This window comes from Tricharina praecox (assembly GCF_024521635.1).
Source record: "Tricharina praecox strain CBS 144465 chromosome Unknown BZA05scaffold_17, whole genome shotgun sequence".
Taxonomy (NCBI): domain Eukaryota; kingdom Fungi; phylum Ascomycota; class Pezizomycetes; order Pezizales; family Pyronemataceae; genus Tricharina; species Tricharina praecox.
Window position 1 is genome coordinate 306,159 of NW_026250419.1, and position 12,255 is coordinate 318,413.

Genomic DNA, 12,255 nt, shown 5'->3' on the forward strand with positions numbered 1-12,255 from the left:
GGTTCTATTCCAGAATGCATGTACTAAATACAAAGTACAGTACATCTGCACCATGTTCTGCATCCCCTCCCACCCGGCCATCGAGCTCGACGAATCCTTCGTCCAGGTCACCGCGGCGTGCGTGCGTGCGTGCGTTGTGATCGTGATCGTGCATTACATTGTCTCGTCGGGGAGGGGGGGGGATGATTCGTCGCCGTCGGGGAGGGGATGGGAGGGGAGGGAGGGGGAATCAGCTGCTGCTGCCCCGCCGATTTACGCAGCTGGGTAGGTAGGCAGTTGCTACCAGCCCACGTTGCTGCAAGTATCTAGCATAGGGAGCGGGATTTAGTTGGCTGCGGATATTAAAAGGTGCGGTATAGGCGGCACCTTCTCAGCACCACCAGCACCCACCGCCGCCACCACCCAGCAGCAGCACCACGGCAGGGTCCGCGGCCTCCGCCGCAGGAAAACCACAGCGGGCCCAGACGAAACGGTGGCCAGCCAGCCAGCCAGCCAGTCAGAAACCGAGTCAGCCCAGCGCAGCTCCGCTCCGCTTTTGCTTTTGCTTTTCAATATGGACTGCGGGGTAGAAGAAACACCGAGCACCGTACAGCACATCGACGGCGGCCACACGAATGCTCGCCATCGCGATGCGCCGGGGGTAGGTGGTGTTTCTAGGCAGGCCGCCAGATCACCTCAGCTCAGCTCTACATACGCAATATGGAGGCCTCCTCCGGCGGGGAGGCAGGCAGGCAGGCAGGCAGGCAGGCACTCCACCTCGCCATCGGTCGCGGCCGCGAAACAGTCCTCTGTGATCACCGATACGAGTGCACATCGTTATCCTCAGGACAGGACATGGGAGACGTCTAGAGTACCCCGCAATCTCGTTAATCTGCAATGCATGCGTGGCGGCTAGTGGGGTATGTAGCTAACGTGCCTGTAACCAACTGTGATCATCGTGCATTGGCTATGATGGGGCGGAGGTAGCACGTGCGCGGGGGTGGGGAGAGGGGAGGGGAGGAGGGGGGAAGTGGGGAGAGGTGAGGTGGGCGCCGTCATGCCGGTGAGGCGTGCGGCGTGGGGCGGATAGCTGGATAGCTGGACACCTCGATTCGACGGTGACGCGCACGCAATATGCTTCGTGATGTGATCCTGACTGTAGGTCTGGGAGGGTGGGTGGACGAGTGGGCAAGCTTGGGCGGGTTCCAGTTCATGGCCAGAGCGAGACCGCAGTACGGTGCGGTGCATGTGCGCGGGTGATTGGGTGATTGGGTTGCCGGCCGCACTGCTTGCGGGGTCCAATTGTTGTTGCTGTTGCTGTTGTTGTCGTCCTCGTCCTCCTCGGCGGGCCCGCACGCACGCAAGACGGTCTGGTGATACACCTCACTGCACCAGTAACTAATCGGCGGGTGACAAGACACGAAAGCGGGGGGTGGGTGGGCGTGGGCGTGCCATTCTCCCGTCCCCCAGATCCTAGCATCTTCGCGAGCTTAACGAAACCTCACAGTGCACACCCCAGTTACCCCGCGCTCAACCGATCCTCCATTCCCGCCTTACACTATCACAACCACCACGACCACCGCCACCACCACCACACAACCACCACACAACCACCACACAACCACCACAACCACAAACCAAACCACCAAAACGCGACATCACGATGCTCGCCCTCCAACTTACCGCCGAGCTCACGGGGTGTGTACCTACCCACCTCCCCTCCCCTCCCCGCGCCCATGAGATGGAGTGCTGTGCTAACACCCCACGCACTTTCCAGGGTGACTGACCTCCGCCCCATGGACGTCGACGGCGACCCGTTCTACTACATGTTCAAGGTGTCATGTACGAGTTGCCGCGAGGTGCACGACAACTGGATTGGCGTTACGCGCTTCGTACGTTGCGGGAGATCCCTTCCACGTGACCCCCTCCCCCCCTCCCACCCGCAGTGCTGATGCGTGAGGAATAATATAGGAGACTAGGGAGATCACGGGCAGTCGCGGTGAGGCGAATTTCGTCTGGAGGTGTAAGACCTGTAAGGTGCTTTCTCCGCGTGTTGTTGCTGGGTGCTGGGGAAGAAGGGATGTGGTTGGTGTTGTGTTTGCTAACGATGTTTGCGCGCGCAGAGGGAGTCTTCGGCGAGTACGTCCTCCCCCGCTCCCCCAGCCACCCGCACCCCCACCCTAACTAACTCCTCCCCACGTGCAGTGATCAAATCCGAGCCCAAGCCGTACCAACACAGCGAGGTGCCCAAGCCCAAGAAGATCCTAGAGCTCGAGTGCCGCGGCTGTGAGTTCGTCGAGTTCAAGCCGGAGGGGAACTGGGAGGCCAAGGGGCTCGACAGCAACACGCCGTTCAAGGAGATCGATCTCAACGAGGGAGACTGGTTTGATTACGACGAGAAGGCCGGCGCTGAGGTTTCGGTCAAGGATATGAAGTGGGAGGTCGTCAGGGGTTAGAGTACTCTACTTGTGTAGGTAGGTAGGGAGGTAGCTTTGTGTAGGCCGGGACACGATACATACTCTACATGCTCTATGACATAGATACCTACGATACGATATCTACTCCACGAGAAAATTATATTCCTTTTCCGAACGAGTCGAGAGTGCAGAGGCGGGCAAGATAAGCTCGCATGCACCAGCCCATCGACGGCCAGCCAGCCAGCCAGCGAGCCAGACAGACAGACAGACGGCGGCCTGCTTTCTGCCTTACATGTACGGATCGCTCTCCGCCTTAGCTCCCCCCCATTCCCTCCCCCTGACCCACCGCACCGTACCGTACCGTATGCCACAGGCCGCAGGCCGTCACTGCTCCTCCCTCCCACCAGACCAGCACCAGCACCAGACCAGCAGCAGACACCACCGAACCTACGGGCTGGTATCTCCGTCCCCCTGCGTGCGCGGCAGGTCACAATGCACGTTTCCGCGCTGTGTCCAGGAATCCCCTAGGTATCTGCGGTGTCCCAGCTTCAGTTCCGGAGGGCTGAGTCTGTGAACACCGCGTTACTCTACGGGGGAGGACAGTGCGTATTTTTACCTGTGCTAGGTATGATATGCTAGGTAGATATGCTACGCTTGTCCCGGCACTGTCCCGAGACAATGAGACATGCCGCGAGGGGATGTTCCAGCCTCCAGCCTCCAGCCTCCAGCCTTCAGCCCGCACGGCCGATTGTTGGAAGGTCGTGGAAGGTACTGGACGCGTCTAGAACGAAAGGGCAGGGGATGGTACCTTGATCTACGATAGCTACTACCTGCCCGTAGTAGCAGCTACACTACGTCACGGACGAGAGAGATATGTGTAGATAGCCGCAGCAGGCGAGTGATCGAAAGTGCATAGGCGCATAGGATATATGAAGTGGCTACAGCCTTTAACACAGCCACCGCGCACAACGAGAATAACCCCCCGCCTCCATCTCCACCTCCATCTCCATCCTATCTCCACCCCCCGTCAAACATTCATCGGCACCGGGTGGTATTGGGTCTGGGTTCAATTTTGGTATCCGAGTCTTCGGCCATGGCTACAGCGAGATACACTATGCTCAGGAAGATGATTTATTGACCTCAATCCTGCTGATGTATACAGATACGGATACCGTTGGGAGGATGAAGTGAGAGGGAAAATGGAGCTAAACATCTCCCTTTCGGTCCTTGGAACGGCTGTTTCCCATTGCATGCAAACAAGCTCCAAGTCCGAACCCAATCCCAAAACCGCAAACCACACAACGCATCACAGCGCATCACTCATCACTCACTCACCTACTCATCACCCACTCACACAACCATTCAGCATCCACTCCCAAAATCTCCAAATCTCCAAATCTTCATTCGTTTTCTGCCCCGTCTAGTATCCATACGTGATCACTAGAGGTAAACTATACACAACTCAACTCAAAGAAAATAACGACGACTTGACTTGACGACTACGCAGACAAAACATTTGTACGTCAATGCAGCGTGTACCAAAACCGCACATCCCTCGACGCTCGCTCGCTCTCAAGCAACACCCCGCGCCCTCGTCACCTCGTAACATCTCCAGAAGCAGAAGAGAAAAAAACAGATCATACCCACCGCCTAGGCCAAGTTGCTTCCACCCCGCCATCCGCACAGCACTGACAGAACCTACGCCATCAGCCTATTCCTCCTCCTCCAAGCGGCAATGAACTCAATCTTCTCCTTCACGCCCAGATTCAACCTCTTGCTCCTACCAATTCTAGCCAAGGCCTCACTCCCGCGCTCACACACGCCATCTAAATCCTCATCCTCGTCCGCGTCGGCGACAGTATCCGAGCTCTCGCGCTCCCTCTCCTCCTCCTCGGAAGACCTGGACCTCCTGCGCTCGCCGCCGGCATCGTTATAGATCGTATCGCCGATACGCACGCGAATGCAGTGAGTCGGGCGCGAGAGCAAGCTCCACACGAACTTCTGGTAGGCACCGGGCACGGGCGTGGTGATGTCCGCGGGGGTGTATTTCAGCGAGATCGGGAAGATCTTGACTTTTCTGGGAGCGGAGGCGAGGGCGGGGGTGAAGCGGAGGATTCCGCGGCCGTTGGTTGGTGTGGCCTCCGGGAACACGAGGATCGTGCGTGTTGGGTTCTGCGAGAGCAGGTCGGAGAGTGAGATTAGGTTCGCGGTTGACGAGGGCCGCAGGGTCGGCGTCGAGAAGTAGCGGAAGAGGAACGCGGGGAGAGATACCCGCTCGACGAGACGCGTGCTGGGGTATGAAGCTGTGAAGATCGGGTCGAAGATCGCGGAGAGGTAGATTGCGTCCAGCGGGGAGGTGTAGCTGGACAGGATTATGTTGCCTGGGCCTGGGAAGCGCGTCGCTTGTCGTGCTAGAGATCTGTTTCTCCCCCGTGTCAGCATCCAGCCTCCCTCACACACACACACACACACACACACACACACACACACACACACACGCACACACACGCACACGCACACGAGGAGACGAGGGACATACCCGCGCTTCACACCCTCAACCTGTAAATCCACCCACCAGACTCCGCTCACGCCGAGTATACACCACAGCCACACCTTCCGGATAAACGAGCCCACGGGCAGCCAATTCACGATCAGCAGGTACGGTGCAACCACCGAGATGAAGAACGGTAGGCGGAAGAGGAATATGAAGAAGCCATATGTGCTCTGGAACCATGACTGTGGGCCGTGGATTGGTAGGAACGGCGCGATCTGGGTGCCTGCATGAAAAAACATATTAGCTATTACTCCAACCCCCGCCTCCCCTGCTGGCTGCCAGCTGCTATGGATGGGGTCGGTCCGCTCCACCAACATACCCCGATCACGGAAGCCTGAGAACTTCTCCATTGTTGTGGGTGGGTGCGTGCGTGTGTATGGAAGCGCGATTGTTCGTGGTTGTGTTTGTGTTGTGTTTGTGCTCGAGATATGTATCCGTGTCGTGTTGATGGAGACAGGCGTGTGTGTGGGGAGTGTCAGTTGCGGATCATCCTGTAAGTAAAGTGGTTGGCTGTGTTGTCGTTTTGTTGCGTGTTCCTCCGCTCGCTCGTCCGTCCAGTGATCCCCTGCCGTCTGATCTGTCCGCCACGCAAGAGCCGCACCGAGCACTGCTGCACGCTCTGCACTGCATTGCCCGAATCTGCAGGTGCCCCCAGCTTGATTATCACATGCTCCTCTCCGCCTTTTCTGTACTCTAGTCTTGTGTGGTTACCTGGCAACGGCAGGCACATTCCACACACCAAAAAAACAACAACCGGTACTCCAAGTACCGGTACCACTACCCCAGCGTCATCCATTAGGTAACCCCTTCTACTCTCCCTTCCACTCCCCGCGATGCCCCAGGCCGGCATGCTATACACGGCCCTGTCCACGAGCACGATCTGGACCGTCGGCCTCCTTAGCAAACTGTTCCTCTACGGCGCCGCGCGCACTACGGTGACAGGACTCCCTGCCTTCCTCTCGCTGCTCGAGTCCCGGCGCCGCTCGCTCGCCGCGGGAGAGCCGATCCCGCGCGGGCTATTGACAGGTGCGTAACCGACCACCACCACCACCGGCCGGCAAGACGCCTACTGAAGCCGCTCGCACAGCATCAAACCACAAGAGCGTGTAAGCCCCGCTCGCTCCTTTGCACGCCCGCTCCTTTGCTCACCGCCGCCTCCCCTCCCGCAGTTTCGACGACCCCCTAATCTGGGGCACCCTCCCCCTCTCCCACCTCCTCCTTGGCCCCGCCAACCACCGTCACGCGCTCGGCAGCGCCGACATCTGCTTCACGACTCTCCCCACATCGGTGCTCTTCCGTCTCGGCCAAGTCCACCAGACCTACCGGCTGCACAAGTCCCCCTTGGGCGGGCTATTCCAGCCGACGCTCAACGCGCTGCCGCAACTACTGGACGGCGGCGCGTGGGTGCATATTTTCCCCGAGGGGAGGGTACATCAGCACGAGGCGCAGCAGATGCGCTACTTCAAGTGGGGTGTGGCGAGACTGCTGCTCGAGCCGCGCGTGCAGCCCACGTTCGTGCCAATGTTTGTGACCGGCCTGGAGCGGGTCATGGCGGAGGACCGGGGGTTTCCGCGGTTCTTGCCCCGGGTCGGGAAAAGGATTAGAGTCGTGTATGGTGCTGCGGTGGACGATGGGCGGTTTGCGGATTTGAGGGGAGAGTGGCGGGCGCTGTGTGAGCGGGAGGGCGCGGCAAGGATCGAGGATAGTGAAGTGCTCAGGACGGGACGGGAGGCGGTCGCGTTGAGGATTGAGGCTACGAGGAGGGTAAGGGAGGAGGTCCTCAAGTTGCGGAGATCACTGGGCTATCCCGACGAGGAGCCGGGTGCTGGTGATCCAGACACCTACCGGCTACCGGGCATGGACGCGAAGGAGGGGAGGCTCGCAGATGGCACGTTGGTGAAGGATACGTAACGTTGTACACGTGCTCAAGTAGGTAGACAGAAAGAGCCTGGAGCTCTGGTGCCCCGCCACCAGCTTGGCGTCACAGCTTCTCTGTGAACATACATATAGGAAAACGAAAGGAAAAAAAACAAAGAACGAGTGGTATAGAGCAACAAATGAACCGATACAAGAGGATACAAGAGTAAAGTAAGTAAGTAAGCAGCGAGGAAATTATTAGGTACACTCTTCGCCTGTAACCTGGTCGAAGAGAAGGCCTAGTTAAGTGGAAGGGTATGAACGACATATAAAACTAATCAACATCCAGCAATCCCACATCCCTATATTCGCTAAAACCCAAAAAAGAAAGAAAAAAAACTCCTCATAAAGACCTCCGACTCGGTGTCGCCGGCAAAGCTTGACTATGATTTCCGGCATTCTATACCTTGATCTGCTTCTTTGCAGTGCCGATGGTGGTGTTGTTGACCTTGGTCGCGAACTTGAGTGAAGTTAAAGTCTCACTCATGTGGGCCATCATCGGTGACACCATCACGAACATGAGACACTTGCTGTTGCCGCCCAGCGAGTATTGCAGGAGATAGGTGAGCTGGTCAACGTATTAGCAAATTCCTAGCGCATCGATCAACTGGATGGGCAACTATACCTTAGAGTTCCTGTACGGGATGTGAGTACCCTCCTTGCCACTGCCCAGCGCCGCAATCACGTCTCCCAAGCAACTCAAACTCCTGTTGATGCTCTGGGTTTCCTTCAGCCTCTCACCCGCACTCTGACTGTGTGACAGCCTCTCACTACCCGCCAAATCGACCAAGTTGAGAGTTCCCTCGCTCCGTTGGCCAGTTGTATGGTTGACACCCTTGAGCTTGAGGATGAAGACACTGTGAGACCGCGAGGATCTCTGGTTGGCCATGGTCGCGGCGACCGACCGGGTTTGTGAGGCGCGGCGGAGGATGGTGTCAACCTGGCCTGGGTCCTCGAGGACAACAGTCTCCACATCTGTGATGGTAGTCTTCATCTCCTTGGGATCGTGACGGATCTCGTGCTTTCTCTTGTCCAAGTCGTCCGCCTTGCCCAAGAGATCGTTGATGCTCTCGTTGTAGACTTCGACAAAGTTTCCCTCCATGGTGTAGGTCCAGCCCTTGGATTCGAGACCCTTGGCCGTCTCGTAGATCTGATGCACTGCTCGAGGAATCATACCGTCCGGAGAAGACATGGTGAACGTCTTTCCGGCACCGGTCTGACCATAACAGAAGATGCAGACATTGTATCCGTCCAAGGCACTCTGAATCAACTGAGAAATCTCTTCGAACACATCGGCATTCTGGTCCCTGGGACCAAACACCTTGTCGAACGAGAACGGATGCGTCTTGGTGAGTTCCTTGCCCAAAGCGCTCTTCTCGGCGGGTCCCACCACTTCGATCTCCTTTCCTTCCAATTCCGTATCCGGGAAGCGGATTTCGGCCGCGTTGTCGCTTTCGTGTGGGAGAGTTGGACGGACTCTGCAGAACACACGGATGTTTCCCTTGAGCTCTTGAACCTGGTTGTGCAGTCTGCGTCTGATGATCTCCTCGTTGCGAAGCTTCTCTTCGACAATCGCCGTCTTCTCGTGCGCCTCTTTAAGCTGTAGCTCCAACGCAGCGAAATCATGTGCCTGAGACTGCCCTTGGTTTTCGAGCGCCTCAATCCGGGTCCGGAGAGCCCGAGTCGTAGACTCCATGCCGAGACTGAGCGAGTCGGATTCCGAGATTTTGTCCCGGAGTTGAATGTTGAGGTTGCGCTCCCGCTCAAGTTCGGCCATCTTCGCCTCCAGCTCCATCTTCAAGCCCCTCGTCTCCCTTCCGGTACCATCCATCTGCATTTCCAACCTCTGTTTCTCCATAGCGATCTGGTTCTTCATCTCCTGAATCTCTCTCGCCTTATTTCCCTTCTCGTCCATGAGCTCCATACGGAGCTTACGCTCCAACGAGTCCATTGCCTGCTGGTGGGCTCGCTTCAAGTCGCCTAGCTCATCCCTCGACCTCCGTTGAGCATCTTCCCGTTCAATACGGCGATCTCTTCGCTCGTCCTCGAGGGTACGTTCCAGTTCGGCCGCTTTCCGCCGGAAGGTATCGGCTTCGACCTTCGCTCTAGCCGCCTCGCTCTCCAACATGACCCGCTTTGTCTCCCACTGTACCTCTATCGCACACGACAACAGGGTTGAGCATCTGCCCGCTAAATCGAAAAACGACACGGGGGAACCTACCTTTGTCCTTGATCTGGGCCGACTCCTGCCGACTGTCAAAGTACATCGACTTCAATTCCTTGATCTCGGCCTCGTGATGTGCCAGCTTCGATTGCAGCTCCGATTCTACCGGCATAGGGATCAGCATCGTACCACAGTACCACTCCACCTTCCACCACCAACGGAACACGCGGCTGCAGGTCCCCACCTTTCATGCGGGGCGTCTTGAATCTCTCAAAAGCGCTCTCTGGGCCATCGTCGCCGTCAAACACCTCCTCGTCCTCCTGCATGCTCTGTGCACTAGACGGCCTGCGGGGAGCGGGGGTAGCATGTCTGAAGCCCAGCGAGCTGTTAGGCCTGGACGAGCCGGGCGGGCGACTCCCCCCGATGGCGCTTTTGACACCCGGCGCCGGCGTCTTCGCCATCGCCGCGAGGTTGCTGTTCGACCGCTTCGGCGCAAGCATCGGTCGGGTTTTGTCGAATTGCGCGGCGCGGTCCGCGAGCGTCGTGCGTTGGTTGCCATCTGTTAAGGTGCGTTTAGTGAACCGCTCCACATACATACATGCATGCATGCCGCAGCATGGTCGAGGGGGAGACGGGAGGTGGTGCGGATGCTGCTGCTGGTTACTCACTGGTGGTAGGCTTGTTGGCTTTGAAGGACGCGGTCAACGCCTTCGACGGCGGTGGCATCATCGTGTTGTTGTTGTTGTTTGGCTGCAATACTCTCCCAATGGGTGTTGGAGGGGGGATTCTGCTGCCGTGACTCGAGGTCGGTCGAGGGAGAGCGGATTGGATCTTGAATGAAGGGTTAGTTAGGGGCAAGTCGTGAGGACAGGGTGTTGGAGAGAGAGGGAGGGAGAGGGAGCTACGAACTGGTCGTTCGCCGGCCATGACGGCTCGGTGTGAGGGGGGGGGGCTGAGGTCAGACGGATGAGTACTGGTTCAATTTTAGTTGGTGGTGCGGGCCGGGCTGCGGGTCGCTCGCTCGCTGCTGTATGTATGTACCTGGACACCTGCTGTTAAATGAGACCGGCAGTAGAGTTTGGTTCGTGTTGTCGACAAAGCGGCGTGTGGGTACCAGTGGCAGGTATGGATGGCTATTATTCACGGGGTAGATGTTGGTGGAAATCGATGATGAGGCCCGAGCAAAGTGGAGGGTTGTTGTGGTAAAGTAGTGGTGCGGGCGGCTTTCTGGAGGAGTAAACACAAAAGAGAAACACGCCTTGCCAACACCATGCTGGGACGGCACGTGCACGTTGCTAGTGGCAACGCAGGATGCCCCCCCAGCCAACCAGCAACGGTCTGCGCGCATGCAGTTGAGTATTACCTATACACTTGAGCTGCTTGGAAACAGACACTCCTACAGACTGCAATTATCGACGAATTCCAGCAGCAGCAGCATTCAAGCACGGACAGACACATAGACCGAGGGAAGAGATCAATCAATCAATTAATCACACGGCCGATCACCATGTCGCACTCCAAACGCAACACATCTCTCGCATTCTTCACGTGAGAAATCCCATACCGCTGTTTCGCGGCCGGTGGTAATCGCTGACATGCCGGATTTACAGCTCGTACGAACGCTCCCTGCTCAAAGGCGACTACGGCAAGCAACGAACCCGACTCACGCGTGACTCGTTCAAAGCCTTCGATGCGTGCAACCTGTGCCTGGTGCGAGCGCGCGACCCCGTCGCCTGTCCCAAAGGCGAACTGTTCTGCCGCGAGTGCGCGGTCGAGAACCTGCTCTCGCAGCGGAAGGAGATCAAGCGCATGCAGGTGGACCTGGACCGGCGAGCGAAGGAGGACGAGGAGCAGCGCGTGCTCGAGGATGAGGAGGCGAAGCAGCGCGCCGTGAAGGATTTTGAGCTCCTGCAGATGGGCCTCGAGATCAGGAATAGCAGGGAGAACAAGGGCAAGAGTGTGGTCGGCATGGCGCCGAAGGTCGTGGGAAGGGTGAATGGCAAGATTGTGCTCGAGGAGGACGAGGAGGAGGAGCCGGCGCAGGGAGACGAGGCCAACAGGAAGCCCGGGGGTGCCAAGAGGAAGTTCGAATTGGACGAGGAGGAGCTCATGAGACTTGCACGCGACGAGCGAAAGAAGGCCAAGGCAGCCTTGTCGGAGGAGAAGGTGAGCGACAGCCTGCACCATCCTATATGTCCCCTTGCCTCGTTCTGACTCGGCTGCATACAGACCAAAGCATCTGCCACCAAGCTCCCGTCGTTCTGGGTCCCCAGCCTGACGCCTTCAGTAGCCAGTACGGACATCACACGGAAGACGCCGAAGCTGAGTCCTGTGTGCCCTGCGTCGACGAAGGACAACATCCACCACTACTCGCTCAAGACGCTGATATCGGTCAAATTCACGGAGGAGGCGGACGAGAAGACACAGTATGGTGATCCGCAGCGGATATGTCCGAGCTGCAAGAAGGTGCTGAGCAACAGCATGAAGGCCATGCGTCAGTAACATACCGCTCCCCCCACCGTCTGTCCGATACGTAGCTGCGGCTAACATGCAGACTCTGCAGTGGCGAAACCTTGTGGGCATGTGGTTTGTAAACCATGCGCGGACAAATTCTTGACACCCACGTCCGACGACCCACACGACAAGACTGCGAGATTGGTGCAATGCTTTGTCTGCGAAGCAGATCTCACGAGCAAAGGAAAGCCGTCGAAGAAGGACAAGGACAAGATCCTCCCCGGCCTGGTGCTGATACAGAGCGACGGCACAGGGTTTTCTGCCGGAGGAGGAAACGTCACGACCGAGAGGGAAGGAATAGCCTTCCAGTGCTGATTGCGTACCATAACCTATATATCTGCTTCCACTACGCGCTGGGGAGGGGGGAGGGGGAAGGAACCAACTGCATCATGACGACGGAAGCAGTTGGCATGTATGATACTTTACGTTTCCGCACTAAAGATGCACTCCGAGGCCAGATAAATACTTAGAGATATTTTTAAAGTGCATTCTCCTACGACTTCATATGTTCTGCACCCCACGTTAACTTACACTCCTCCTCTCACTGTGCCTCTCGGTGCCCCTCTATCTATCTATCGTACTGCTCCGCTTAGATTTATCACCCACCGACCATCCACGACCCATCCCCCGTATATACCGGCCACATGCCAGATAGAGTACCCCTCACCCAACATACCGTAGCCACGCCGCACGCAAGCAAGCAACTCCGT

General features: G+C 57.5%; 5 protein-coding genes across 5 annotated transcripts; 3 read left to right on the plus strand and 2 right to left on the minus strand.

The window, feature by feature from the left end:
- The first annotated feature begins 1,566 nt into the window (after positions 1-1,566).
- BZA05DRAFT_402192 (uncharacterized protein) lies at positions 1,567-2,597 on the plus strand. The gene is made up of 5 exons (XM_051484087.1): positions 1,567-1,677; positions 1,757-1,871; positions 1,951-2,016; positions 2,103-2,118; positions 2,185-2,597. The coding sequence occupies exons 1-5, from the start codon at positions 1,643-1,645 to the stop codon at positions 2,433-2,435; spliced, it is 483 nt and encodes a 160-aa protein (XP_051338173.1). The 5' UTR covers positions 1,567-1,642; the 3' UTR covers positions 2,436-2,597.
- Positions 2,598-4,094: 1,497 nt separating this feature from the next.
- Positions 4,095-5,189, minus strand: BZA05DRAFT_446168 (uncharacterized protein; the record flags this gene model as incomplete). Its single annotated transcript, XM_051487059.1, has 2 exons — positions 4,095-4,815; positions 4,936-5,189. The coding sequence occupies 2 exons, from the start codon at positions 5,187-5,189 to the stop codon at positions 4,095-4,097; spliced, it is 975 nt and encodes a 324-aa protein (XP_051338174.1).
- Positions 5,190-5,542: 353 nt separating this feature from the next.
- Positions 5,543-6,896, plus strand: BZA05DRAFT_82735 (uncharacterized protein). Its single transcript, XM_051488682.1, has 3 exons — positions 5,543-5,976; positions 6,038-6,056; positions 6,120-6,896. Exons 1-3 carry the CDS (start codon positions 5,784-5,786, stop codon positions 6,859-6,861), a joined length of 954 nt encoding a protein of 317 aa, XP_051338175.1. The 5' UTR covers positions 5,543-5,783; the 3' UTR covers positions 6,862-6,896.
- Positions 6,897-7,267: 371 nt separating this feature from the next.
- BZA05DRAFT_446170 (P-loop containing nucleoside triphosphate hydrolase protein) lies at positions 7,268-9,757 on the minus strand (the record flags this gene model as incomplete). The annotated part of the gene is made up of 5 exons (XM_051487060.1): positions 7,268-7,435; positions 7,493-9,021; positions 9,089-9,193; positions 9,276-9,590; positions 9,700-9,757. The coding sequence occupies 5 exons, from the start codon at positions 9,755-9,757 to the stop codon at positions 7,268-7,270; spliced, it is 2,175 nt and encodes a 724-aa protein (XP_051338176.1).
- Positions 9,758-10,374: 617 nt separating this feature from the next.
- On the plus strand, positions 10,375-12,027 carry BZA05DRAFT_402206 (uncharacterized protein). The gene is made up of 4 exons (XM_051484088.1): positions 10,375-10,579; positions 10,642-11,197; positions 11,261-11,525; positions 11,595-12,027. The coding sequence occupies exons 1-4, from the start codon at positions 10,539-10,541 to the stop codon at positions 11,858-11,860; spliced, it is 1,128 nt and encodes a 375-aa protein (XP_051338177.1). The 5' UTR covers positions 10,375-10,538; the 3' UTR covers positions 11,861-12,027.
- The last annotated feature ends 228 nt before the right edge of the window (positions 12,028-12,255 follow it).